The sequence below is a fragment of the Erpetoichthys calabaricus genome, chromosome 4, assembly GCF_900747795.2.
Source record: "Erpetoichthys calabaricus chromosome 4, fErpCal1.3, whole genome shotgun sequence".
Classification (NCBI taxonomy): Eukaryota; Metazoa; Chordata; class Cladistia; order Polypteriformes; family Polypteridae; genus Erpetoichthys; species Erpetoichthys calabaricus.
Window position 1 is genome coordinate 112,139,993 of NC_041397.2, and position 13,975 is coordinate 112,153,967.

Consider the following 13,975-nt stretch of genomic DNA (forward strand, 5'->3'; position numbering starts at 1 on the left):
AGACAATCAACAGGCACACAAATGTAGTCTGGGATGGGATTCAGTTTCAGTATCCTGTGTGGCAACAGTATTAAACTTTGTGCTCCTCTCCATTTAAATGCAGCTTAATTTAGTTTTGTAAAGTGCACTTCGACTTTTAAGCCTCCTACACATTCTGAAATGTTGTTCATATTGCTGTTGAAGGAAGTGGAACTCCAAATGCCATGTCAAATGCAAATTTTGTCATTTGCAAGTGACCAGGTGAGCCTTCTTTTCTGGAGATGCAGATGTACCCATCTCTTGACTATTTTCCTTCACTGAACTGGCACTGCAAACACTGTTCCAGGTCTGAACCTCAGCTTTGAGACTCTTCCTTCATTGCTGCACTGCAACACCTCTGCCATCTGCCTTGTCTTTTGCCTGCACAGTTTTACCACCAGTTCAGCTTCACATGGCTTATATACGGTCAGTGCCAACTCTATCTGCTACTCTTTTTCTCAGCTTCAAGAGCCAGAAGCTGCAGTGGTGTCAGCATGTCCAGGCCAGTGAACCTTAGCAGATAGAGAAGCATTGGTGAGCTACAGAGATAGCAGCTGTCTTCCCTTTCATACTGTTGCTGCAAATGGCATTCCAAGTCCTGAATCTCAGCCTTTGGACCGTCCAGCAACTTTTCAGTAGAGCCAAGACGGCCTGCTGTGGTTTCCTCAGTACTCTGCAGTTTGCTAAATGGATGATAGGTTTTAACCTCATCCCACCTCTGACACTAATGTAACACCAGTGCTGAGTGCCAGAATGGATCCACTGCTGTTTATATGGCTCTGTTACATGGCTTGCTAACCTTAAAAGAACTGTTCACTATCCCCACACTGGATGGAATTTTGTTTGTGACTTTTCAGGTTTGTCATTTTTATAAGTACCCCTGCCATTGGTGATGGAATGCCAGCTAATACTATCAGTGATTCAAATTGTCAGTGATGTTACAATATTAATTACATCCTGGACAAATTATGTTTAAACATTTAAGCAAAATGTATTTAAACATTTACTCTTCTTTTTTGTATTATAATAATAATAATCCATCCATCCATCCATTATCCAATCCGCTATATCCTAACTACAGGGTCACGGGGGTCTTCTGGAGCCAATCCCAGCCAACACAGGGCGCAAGGCAGGAAACAAACCCCGGGCAGGGCACCAGCCCACCGCAGAATAATAATAATAATAATAGTTATTTTTAGTGGTATTAGTATTAGCAGTATTAGAATTGTTATTAGTATTATATAATTTGAATAGCATATTTTATTTGTATTTGGTTTTATCCTCCCCTCCTTTAACCGCCACCTTATCGTGGTGGAGGGGTTTGCGTTTCCCAATGATTCTAGGAGCTCTGTTGTCCGGGGCTTTATGCCCCTGGTAGGGTCACCCAAGGCAAACTGGTCCTAGGTGAGGGATGAGACAAAGAGCGGTTAAACAAAACCTCCTATGATGGAAAACAATTTTGGACGGCGTTTTCCCTTGCCCGGACGCGGGTCACCAGGGCCCCACTCTGGAGCCAGGCCTGGAAGTGGGGCTCGATGGCGAGCGCCTGGTGGCCGGGCCTGCACCCATGGGGCTCGGCCGGGCACAGCCCGAAGAGGCAACGTGGGTCCCCCTTCCCATGGGCTCACCACCTATGGGAGGGGCCAAGGAGGTCGGGTGCAGTGTGAGTTGGGTGGTGGCCGAAGGAGGGGACCTTGGCGGTCCGATCCTCGGCTACAGAAGCTGGCTCTTGGGACGTGAAATGTCACCTCTCTAAAGGGGAAGGAGCCTGAGCTAGTGCGCGAAGTTGAGAGGTTCCGGCTAGATATAGTCGGACTCACCTCGACACACAGCTTGGACTCTGGAACCAATCTCCTTGAGAGGGGCTGGACTCTGTACCACTCTGGAGTTGCCCCCGGTGAGAGGCGCCGAGCGGGTGTGGGTATACTTATTGCCCCCCGACTTGGAGCCTGTACATTGGGGTTTACCCCGGTGGACGAGAGGGTAGCCTCCCTTCGCCTTCGGGTGGGGGGACGGGTCCTAACTGTTGTTTGTGCGTATGCACCGAACAGCAGTTCAGAGTACCCACCCTTTTTGGAGTCCCTGGATGGGGTGCTAGAGGGCATACCTTCTGGGGACTCCCTCGTTCTGCTGGGAGAATTCAATGCTCACGTGGGCAATGACAGTGAGACCTGGAAGGGCATGATTGGGAGGAATGGCCCCCCCGATCTGAACCCGAGTGGTGTTTTGTTATTGGACTTCTGTGCTTGTCACGGATTGTCCATAACGAACACCATGTTCAAGCATAGGGGTGTTCATATGTGCACTTGGCACCAGGACACCCTAGGCCTCAGTTCGATGATCGACTTTGTGGTCGTGTCGTCGGACTTGCGGCCACATGTCTTGGACACTCGGGTGAAGAGAGGGGCGGAGCTGTCAACTGATCACCACCTGGTGGTGAGTTGGCTTCAATGGTGGGGGAGGATGCCGGTCAGGCGTGGTAGGCCCAAACGTGTTGTGAGGGTCTGCTGGGAATGTCTGGCAGAGCCCCCTGTCAGAAGTAGCTTCAACTCCCACCTCCGGCAGAACTTCGACCACATCCCGAGGGAGGGGGGAGACATTGAGTCCGAATGGGCCATGTTCCGTGCCTCTATTGTTGAGGCAGCTGACCGGAGCTGTGGCCGTAAGGTGGTCGGTGCCTGTCGTGGCGGCAATCCCCGAACCCGTTGGTGGACACCGGTGGTGAAGGATGCCGTCAAGCTGAAGAAGGAGTCCTACAGGACCCTTTTGTCCTGTGGGACCCTGGAGGCAGCTGATAGGTACCGGCAGGCCAAGCGGAATGCGGCTTTGGTGGTTGCTGAGGCAAAAACTCGGGCGTGGGAGGAGTTTGGGGAGGCCATGGAGAACGACTTTCGGACGGCTTCGAAGAGATTCTGGTCCACCATCCGGCGTCTCAGGAAGGGGAAGCAGTGCAGTGTCAACACTGTATATGGTGGGGATGGTGCGCTGCTGACCTCGACTCGGGACGTTGTGGGTCGGTGGGGGGGAGCACTTCGAAGACCTCCTCAATCCCATTAACATGCCTTCCAATGAGGAAGCAGAGCCTGGGGACTCAGAGGTGGGCTTCCCCATCTCTGGGACTGAGGTCACCGAGGTGTTCAAGAAACTCCTTGGTGGCAGGGCCCCGGGGGTGGATGAGATACGCCCGGAGTTCCTCAAGGCTCTGGATGTTGTAGGACTGTCTTGGTTGGCACGCCTCTGCAACATCGCATGGACATCAGGGACAGTGCCTCTGGATTGGCAGACCGGGGTGGTAGTCCCCCTCTTTAAGAAGGGGGATCGGAGGGTGTGTTCCAACTACAGAGGGATCACACTCCTCAGCCTCCCTGGAAAAGTCTATTCAGGGGTCCTGGAGAGGAGGGTCCGTCGGATAGTCGAGCCTCGGATTCAGGAGGAACAGTGTGGTTTTTGTCCTGGTCGCGGAACAGTGGACCAATTCTATACCCTTAGCAGGGTCCTGGAGGGTGCATGGGAGTTTGCCCAACCAGTCTACATGTGTTTTGTGGACTTGGAAAAGGCATTCGACCGTGTCCCTTGGGGAATCCTGTGGGGGGTGCTCCGAGAGTATGGGGTACCGGCCCCCCTGATAAGGGCTGTTCGGTCACTGTACGATCGGTGCCAGAGCCTGGTCCGCATTGCCGGCAGTAAGTCGAACCCGTTTCCAGTGAGAGTTGGACTCCACCAGGGCTGCCCTTTGTCACCGATTCTGTTCATAACTTTTATGGACAGAATTTCTAGGCGCAGCCAGGGCGTTGAGGGGGTTCGGTTTGGTGGGCTCAGGATTGGGTCACTGCTTTTTGCAGATGATGTTGTCCTGTTTGCTTCATCAGGCCGTGATCTTCAGCTCTCTCTGGATCGGTTCGCAGCTGAGTGTGAAGCGGCTGGGATGAGAATCAGCATCTCCAAATCCGAGACCATGGTCCTCAGCCGGAAAAGGGTGGAGTGCCCTCTCAGGGTTGGTAGCAAAATCCTGCCCCAAGTGGAGGAGTTCAAGTATCTCTGGGTCTTGTTCACGAGTGAGGGAAGAATGGAGCGTGAGATCGACAGGCGGATCGGTGCGGCATCCGCAGTAATGCGGGCTCTGCATCGGTCTGTTGTGGTGAAAAAGGAGCTGAGCCGCAAGGCGAAGCTCTCAATTTACCAGTCGATCTATGTTCCTACCCTCACCTATGGTCATGAACTATGGGTAGTGACCGAAAGAACGAGATCGCGAATACAAGCGGCTGAAATGAGTTTCCTCCGAAGGGTGTCTGGGCTTTCCCTTAAAGATAGGGTGAGAAGCTCAGTCATCCGGGAGGGGCTCAGAGTAGAGCCGCTGCTCCTCCGCATCGAGAGGAGTCAGATGAGGTGGCTCGGGCATCTGATCAGGATGCCTCCTGGACGCCTCCCTGGTGAGGTGTTCCGGGCACGTCTAACCGGGAGGAGGCCCCGGGGAAGACCCAGGACACGTTGGAGGGACTATGTCTCTCGACTGGCCTGGGAACGCCTTGGGATTCTCCCGGAAGAGCTAGAAGAAGTGGCCAGGGAGAGGGATGTCTGGGCATCTCTGCTCAAGCCGCTGCCCCCGCGACCCGACCTCGGATAAGCGGGAGACAATGGATGGATGGATGGATGGATGGATGGATGGTTTTATCCTCATAGTTACATGTATACTTTATGTATAAGTAAATTGTAATGTCATTTTTATAAAGTGTTTTGACCCGCATGAAATGTGCTATACATTATTACAATTTTTGTTAAAGTGTAATTTGTATATTTTATGCACTGGTTTTCAGTGTTTTGAATATTATACCATAGTATACATATGTGCAAATCTGTTTTATTTTTTCAGGCCCACTTTATCTCCAAAGTTCCTGATCTGAAACCATTGGCACAGACCTTAATATATCTGAACCTTTCATTTAATGACCTAAACTGCTTTCCAACAGAGGTAGGATTCTTTATTTTGCATTGTGAAAGATTTCTTCCTCATTAATTAAACAATATCCATTTCAGCAAACCCTCATCAAACATTGAGAAGGTGACATTTGAGTCCTGTACTCGAAAGTATTATCTCAGTAATCAATCGGATTGTAGCATTTGAGTACTATGTAAGTACTCTCTACTGTGGACTGAATAAGGACGGATTTCTGCTTATACCAAAGGGAATCTAATGTCCTTGATATATGGGAGTAAATGTAAATCATAGATAATTCCCTTTAAAGTCTATGTGAAATTATTGCTAACACAAGTGAGATTTTTGTGTTTTATTATTATTATTAAATACTATTTCCTGTTTTATTTTAATTGTAATTTTTATGGCAACCTGAATATCTTTAGGAGAACAATAAAGTCCCTGTAGAAACCCACTGAGACACCAGGAGAAACTCCTTACAGAGACCCTGAAGATGTGAGGCAGTAGCACAGCATCACTGCCTCTCCCAAAACTCATTTATTTGAAAAAGAAATAACACTTTCTTATATTCATAACTTTGCTAGCTTAATTTTCTTAATTTTTTATTTTTAACAAAGTTATTTGGTGGAACACCATAAGATAAGATGAATGGCAGCTGTAAAGTGCTTAAGTATCTGGACAAATAGTCCCAAATTCACAGGTTTATTTACCAAGTGATTATACTAATAATGTGTCATTCTTATTAAATAATAACAGAATAATTTCCTAATGAAAAACTTCTTAAATTACTGTAACTCTGAATGACACTCATTTTATGGAGTTTACCTGCCCACGCAATTTGTTTGGATAGCATTAAGCATCTTAGGATGGAATCCTGCACTTGTGCACGTGTAGATAGATAGATAGATAGATAGATAGACACTTTATTAATCCCCAAGGGGAAATTCACTTACTCCAGCAGCAGCATACTGATACAAAAAACAATATTAATTAATTAAGTTAAAAAGTGCAAGGTGGAGAGTGCGAGGCAGGTATAACTGTCAATAACATTGCAAAATGTTAACGTTTACATGGGTGGAATTGAAGAGTCGCATAGTGTGGGGGAGGAAAGATCTCCTCAGTCTGTCAGTGGAGCAGGACAGTGACAGCAGTCTGTCGCTGAAGCTGCACCTCTGTCTGGAGATGATACTGTTTAGTGGATGCAGTGGATTCTCCATGATTGACAGAAGCCTGCTCAGCACCTGTCACTCCGCCACAGATGTCAGACCGTCCAGCTCCGTGCCTACAATAGAGCCTGCCTTCCTCACCAGTTTGTCCAGGCGTGAGGTGTCCCTCTTCTTTATGCTGCTTCCCCAGCACACCACTGCGTAGAAGAGGGTTTTTTGTATGGACTTTGAATGTACTCCCTACAAAGGGTCTTCCTTCATGACTCCTTCATGGCTTTCCTCCCATCTTCCAAATGTCAGCATCTCTTCTCTTTAATTATGAAGAAAGATTAAAAGAGATGAGCCATTTCAGTTTGGCAAAAGAAGATTAAGAGAAGACATGACTAATATGTTTAAAATTATGAAGGGAATTAGTATGGTAGATCAAGTCTGTTATTTTAAGATGAATTCACCAAGAACATGGGGACAAAGAAACGTATTAAGGATAAATTTCACACAAACATTAGGTATTTTTTTTTTTTTACACAGAGAACTGTGGATTAAGTTAGTAGTGTGATAGACAGTAGGACTTAAGGGACTTTCAAAACTAGACTTAATGGTATTTTAGGAGAATTAAGTGGATAGGACTGGTGAGCTTGGTTGAGCTGAATGGCCTGTTCTTGCGTAGATTGTTCAAATGTTCTTTAAGAACTTATTATTAGGATTTGTTTCATTTTTTTTTGTTCATTCAGTATTGTTATATTTTTTACCATTTTTATGGACACACCCATGTTGTTTGAAGTTACGACAGTCACTTCCAGTAGATGTTTGGTGGCAGATGTCAGCATGCTTACACTACAAAAAAAGGACAGCTCCATTGTAGCATTTTTCAAATCACAGATACAATATGGTTGAATGAAAAAAGTGGAATTTAAGAAAGGAAAATGCTTTGAAGAGAAGTTAAAGAACGAAATTGGAACTCACAAGTTTTGGTTTGCTGCTAAAGAAAAACAAAGTGAAGAATATTTGGTTTCAAACATATTTATACCTGATGGCATAAGTTTCAAACAAACATGTTATATGCCTTAACTCCACTCATTTTATTTCAAAATCTACCTGGCAGCATTGGCACAAGCAAGAAGTCAATGTTTGATAGAGCAGCAGTCCATCACATTACACACTCAGACTGAGAGCCACTGTAGAGTCTTCATTTAATCTAAGATACACACCCACAAGACCAAAAAGAGCATACAAACTCCACTAAGCAGTGCTACGTAAGTAATATTCAAACCCTTCTTAGCTCACATGTCCATAAAAAAAATAAAAACTTTAAAAGAATACTCTTTTCAAATCCTCTTACTGTTCAGATGAATATTGTTTGTATTCTCTAATATATATTTTTTATTGTTCCATCTACTCTTTTTCAGATAATTCATGCTGTACTCTTAATAGCTTTTAAAAGAACTTTATGGTGGTGACTATTTTAAAAGTGTCTTATAATTATTACCACTTATTTTATTTTATTAAAGTACTTCCATATACTGAGTCATAACTCAATTCTCCACAGTGACCGCACCATATGTACAGGCAACACTGTCTACAGGAGGTAGGTATGGATTGGTGTTGTGTGTGAGTTTAGAGGCAGAAGAGTGGACAAGTCTAGAAGAATTCAGCAAAGTAGCAGATTCTACTACTATGAGGTTTTCTTACACTCAGCATCAGTTAGAAATTGATTATCAATAAATAAGGCTGGTGATTCAGTGTGCAGAGTGTTATGAACTCGGAGAGATCAAAAGAGTGAGTACATTCAGGAGACACATCAAAAAATCCAACCAAAGTCGAAGCTAAGAGGTCCTAGGACTAAAGCCTTCTTCCAGCGCCTTTTAGCTTCCACTAATACTAAGAAAAAAAGCCAAATGGCTGGATAGAGCAGGTGAGGATGGGAAGAAGCATAGGGTCTGAATGCTAGAAGGGTAGAGTAGGAATAGAGCTATAAAAATCAAAAGTCATAGTAAAGAGTCAAGGCAAAATTCCTATCAAAATCTGTTAATCTTAGACGTCACTAAACAAAAACTCAAAAGAGCTTGTTTTCTAATTAATACAACAAACAGATAAATTCATTGCTGCACTGCTATCTTAAGTAGAAAAATGCAATGACAAAACTAATCATTTGACCACGTGACTAGCAGAGGACATTGTTATCATAACCATTATGACAGTGGCCCTCCAAAACAAGCACAAGATGGTGTCTTAAACAATAAAAGCAGAAAACATGATGATGTCAGGGTGACAGTACCATAATAAGAATAAGTTACATTAGGGACACAGAAATAATCCATTGAAAGTTCACATAGAATCCGCATAGATAGAGCAGAATTGGCCACAGGGATTTTAAAAATCTGATGATAACATAGAGTAATAGTTGAGTTCAAAACTGAGGCCAAAAGAGGCACATCAGAGACCACAGCTTCTTGTACCATGTCAAGGACACTAAAGACAATGTCACAGGCATGATGACATATCACACTGAAAATAAAACGTTTATTTCCTCTCTACTCTTTTCTCCCTTTGATGAAATGGCAGGACAGACAGAAAACGCAATGAAAGCCCAGGAAATGAAGCCAAAAGTTTTAGTAAAAAAATATGCAAGAATCAAAAAAGCCAGAAGTGACAAAAAGCCAAAATCCCCAAAATAAAAATAGTAACCAAAAGTCATCTCTACAAAAAAAAAAAAAAGACAGAGGTCAAAATAATCTCAGATACCCCGGACATGCACATACCGACCTTTATAATCGCTCTAGTGACATCGCATTCTGCGGAATTGTAGATTGGAAAAAACTGTATATTCGCTCTGTAATGGCGGAGCCCATAGAAAACGAAAATCCCATTGTGGCATAATGCTAAGATATTTAACTCTTTTGGTTTGTCATTAAACCAGAAACTGATGTTAAATTCAGAATCTTGAGTTCCAAACTGCCAAAATAAGCATATATATTTTAAATATTCATTATGGAAAATTCAAACAAAATTAATAAAACTGCTGATCATAACAGTCACCATCTAAAAATTCATCAGTTTGTCACATCGTAAGTCATCACATCTGGTGATATACAGTATACATGAAAATGTATCCAGAAAGCTCCAAAGTGCTACAATCATAATACAGTCAGTGACAAATGTTGTGGTTATTGTGGGTTGAGGTACTGAAGAATAGAACATTAGAAAAATATTGCTCGGTGTAACGAATCCAGGTAATTCATCTGTAAAAAAAAATAATAGTTCTAGCTCATAACTAATTGAACTTAAGGGATGGACCAGGATTATGTGAATACAGTGATCCCTCGCTATATCGCGCTTCGCCTTTCGCGGCTTCACTCTATCGCGGATTTTTTGCTGGTTCGCGGATTTCTGAGGACAATGGGTCTTTTAATTTCTGGTACATGCTTCCTCAGTTGGTTTGCCCAGTTGATTTCATACAAGGGATGCTATTGGCAGATGGCTGAGAAGCTACCCAACTTACTTTTTCTCTCTCTCTCTCTTGCGCTGACTTTCTCTGATCCTGACGTAGGGGGTGTGAGCAGGGGGGCTGTTCGCACACCTAGACGATACGGACGCTCGTCTAAAAATGCTTGAAAGATTATCTTCACGTTGCTATCTTCTGTGCAGCTGCTTCCTGAAGCGACATGCTGCACGGTGCTTCGCATACTTAAAAGCTCGAAGGGCACGTATTGATTTTTGACTGTTTGTTTTTCTCTGTCTCTCTCTCTCTCTCTCTCTCTCTCTCTCTCCACCTGCTCATGACGGAGGGGGTGTGAGCTGCCACCTTCAATAGCTTTGTACCGGCGGTGCTTCGCATACTTAAAAGCCAAACAGCCCTATTGATTTGTTTGCTTTCCTCTGTCTTTCTGACAGTCTGTGCTCCTGATGCGCACTCCTTTGAAGAGGAAGATATGTTTGCATTCTTTTAATTGTGAGACAGAACTGTCATCTCTGTCTTGTCATGGAGCACAGTTTAAACTTTTGAAAAAGAGACAAATGTTTGTTTGCAGTGTTTGAATAACGTTCCTGTCTCTCTACAACCTCCTGTGTTTCTGCGCAAATCTGTGACCCAAGCATGACAATATAAAAATAACCATATAAACATATGGTTTCTACTTCTCGGATTTTCTTATTTCGCGGGTGGCTCTGGAACGCAACCCCCGCGATGGAGGAGGGATTACTGTAGCAGAAGTCCATGGGTCTGTCTTTCTGCAAAACCACGAGGATTCTTCAATGGCTGCAGTAAAATGAGGACTTAATGCAGTAGCTTCCTTAGTCAAGTACTGTTGAGGATCTGTGGCATGAGATGGAATGAACTATTAAGAACAGATATTTTCCACCAACTTCTCTCAATGATTGATCACCTTGGAGTCTACTGTGCAGCACATTTGACATCTTATAATGATACTATTGTGTGAGTTACATCATAAGAACACTATTTTCATATGTTATTATTCTATAGCAAGGCCGATAATTATTTTGGGCAACACTATACAGTATATCACGTGTCACTTGTTACTGTGTAACTACTTGGCAATTGCCTGCCTGTAAACAGTGCAATTTGCGATTATTATGATACATTTGCAGAAATGTAAACACATGATTTTGTGCAAAATAAACATTCTCTCGAGAAGTTTGTAGCTCATTCAATCTGTGAGTCAGCTAGACCATCATTCTTAGATTTTTGTTCAGCCTTTTGACAAGTTCTACGTAAAACATTTCTTTTCTTTTTGAATTGAAGACAGGATCTTGGATCCCCAAATGAGAGGGGGAGGTGGGACTATGATTCAAAAAGTCATTCCCATGATGCTTTAGGTTTCCTTTTTATGATTTGCACTGATATTTCTATTTCCTGAATCATATATTGAACAATATTTTAGCAAAGAACCATGCATTTTGCACATTTGGAGTATGTTACTGTATAAGTGACATAAGATTTTTATTTCTTTTATCCTTGAACGTTTTTCATACCATTTGGTATTGTACAGTGTTGGTTCATTATTGGCTTCTATTATAGCATACTGTGTACTTATTTCTCTCTCCATTCCTGTAATAACATGAGATTAATTTGTTTACACGGCCATCACTAAAACATACACAATATCTCTTTGAGTGAATAATTCCTTTAGTGACTGCTTTCTTCAAGAAATCTGTGAGGATAACCAAAAACAAGCAACTTTTCCTATAATCATGCTGACCATCTGTTTGGTACTGTTTGCCTGCTTTACCAAATGTACATTAAATTAAAATCTGTATACAGCTTTCTTTACAATGTATTTTCCAAACTCTCATTTTTTTATTTTTCTGAATGTTTTAGGTGTACAATATTCGATATTTAGAAGTCCTTAAATTGAGAGATAACCCAATCAAAGATATCCCAGCAGGAATAAGCAAGCTCAGTAGACTCCGAACCTTCATCATTTCCTTTTGCTTGTTACAAGCTCTTCCTTCAGAGTAAGAATTTTTTATTATATACATCCATCTGTGGTTTAATACCAGTTTTGTCCTGGTCAGGATCATGGATTTTTTCATTCTTTTTATAAAATATTCTAATGTAATTTATTCTAGTAAACTAAATAAAAATCCTCAGTTTGGTCTGAAAGAATATTTAACAATTATAGAAATAAATAACTTCCCATGTGAAAGCAAAAAAAAAAAAAAATTTATTCAATTATAGTAATAACATAACTGATGACATATGATGCACAAGAATGTTCCCAAACTGAAAGTCACTACAATAAATTAAACAGAAATAGAAATCCATAACTAACAGGCACATACCTGTCTACTGTTTGGTGTAACTGATCATTTACTGTATCTGTTATAATTCCTGGTTGTATTTAATTTTTTTTTTCAGGCTTCCCTGAAGCTGTAAAAATAATCTATATATATGTTTTCTGCCATTTTCCTACCCAAAAAACATTTTCTGGTGTTAGTTTTTAATTTAGTTTCTTTATTTTGAAGTGTATAATTTTTTCCCATCTTTTTCAATGACATTTTGACTTTCTTCTGTGCGTCGCCATTTTAAGGTTCACACATTGCACATTCTCACCGGTTTTTTGTGATGGTGATGCCATCAGCACAATCACATAAAGGTTACTTGGTGCAGTCTCACACCTCCTGAGATTGGATTACTTTATTGAGAGCTATGCGCTTTATTTTCAGAATTTCTGGGATTGACTTTTGCTCTAAACTTAGAGATTGAGTTTTTGGTTAACATTTCTGGATTTGGTGTTTCTCTCTTTGGTATCTGGTTTTGATAATTGACCTCGTCTTTTCTCCTGGTTCTTCCTCATATATTTTTTCCTGACTTCAAGTTAGTATATTTGCAATCTCAACATCACACGCACATTCCTCAAAGCACCTCTGACCATTTTTCTCACAACTGTTCCTTCCTCAAGTTGAGAACTTGCCCTGACTCACCTCTCACCTCCAAAGTCTCTACTACAATTTAGATTCAAGCCATGTGTAAGCCCCATCTCTTGGTCATTTTCAGGGTTAAGATTGTGTGATTTTGGGCTATACAAAAATAAATGGTATTGTATTGTATGTATTGTGCTGTGTAACATTGAGATCATCCTCTGTTAGGAACTGCCAGACCCTCTAAACTAAAAAAACGCAGGCTCTTCTCAAATATACTGGCCTCAAATCTCCAGTAAGGCCTAGGAACAATGCAAGTGCTGTCCTAAATTATAGATGCAGGCTTACATCCCAAACAAGCTCAACAACAAGGGATAAAGGCTTTTAAGTTACAGAAACCCAGGAAAGGGGAGGGAACCATTAAATTGCTCTTTAATCCCTTAAAATTAAAAAATATATTTTTTCAAAGTTGCAAAATAGGCATTTTCAAAAGACAAATGTTCAAGCAAACAAAACTAGTCCATAATCTAAATATCAAAATCTAAAAACAAGCAAAAAATTACATAAAAAGAGACTTGAACAAAGAACTTACAGAGGCGCATTCCAAAAATCATTATCCAAAATCCAGAGTTCCACACATAGAGCCAGTGAACAGAAATATGAGCCCCAAGTCTTCCTTAAGGATAATTTTGCTATCTTCAAGGAGAAAAAGTACACTTCTCAACATAAGACATAACTTAAATATCACACAAATATGAAGTAATATTAAAATTCATAAACATACAATACAGAATACATAAACACCTAATAAACAGCTAGCTTATAATTAAACTTTAAAAGATGTGTAAGGTCTCCCTCAGCTCCATGTACTTCATGTATTTAAGGACTTTAATCAACATCAGTATAAAATACAGATTATACTTAGGGACCTGGAAATACTTGCCTGATTGAAGACATTGGACCTCTGTGCAGAACATGTGTAGGAAATGATTTTCTGTGCTTGCTTAAGAATAGCCTGTTCATATACTGTCTATACAGAATAGTTTTACCTTACTGCTATGATTTTCATATATGACTACTTATTTATTAAGTTGGAGTGAAGAATCAGGCAACCCCAAGACAGCCTGTGAAAATGAAAAAATCTTCTATAAGGAATAATAAATAATACATAACTTGTGAAAAGAAAAGACACAAGTTTAAAATGAGGTTGATTACGAGAACTAAAAAAAACAGCAAAACTGGAAGTATACTTTGCAAACAATAATTCTGCTTGTAGGGAGAATGGCATGGTATTTAAACTATCACCACCTACTGTATATGAGAAAGCCAGTGAAATCAACTAGAGAAACACGTATTCACGTAAAATACGTATTCACCACAGTCATGTCCATCCTTTTGGCAAAATCCACTATCCTCTGACCTTCTTCATTCCTCTTCTTGACACCATACCTACCCAACACCTCCTCGTCTCCACTGTTCC

The 13,975-nt window shown here is 41.6% G+C and overlaps 1 protein-coding gene across 1 annotated transcript in view; it reads left to right on the forward strand.

Moving 5' to 3' along the window:
• LOC114651364 (uncharacterized) overlaps positions 1-13,975 on the forward strand; it is a 73,497-nt gene that overhangs the window by 41,741 nt on the left and 17,781 nt on the right. The window contains exons 6-7 of the mRNA XM_028801270.2: positions 4,889-4,987; positions 11,453-11,589. Coding sequence (XP_028657103.1) covers positions 4,889-4,987; positions 11,453-11,589 — 236 coding nt within the window. The remainder of the gene's footprint in view (positions 1-4,888; positions 4,988-11,452; positions 11,590-13,975) is intronic.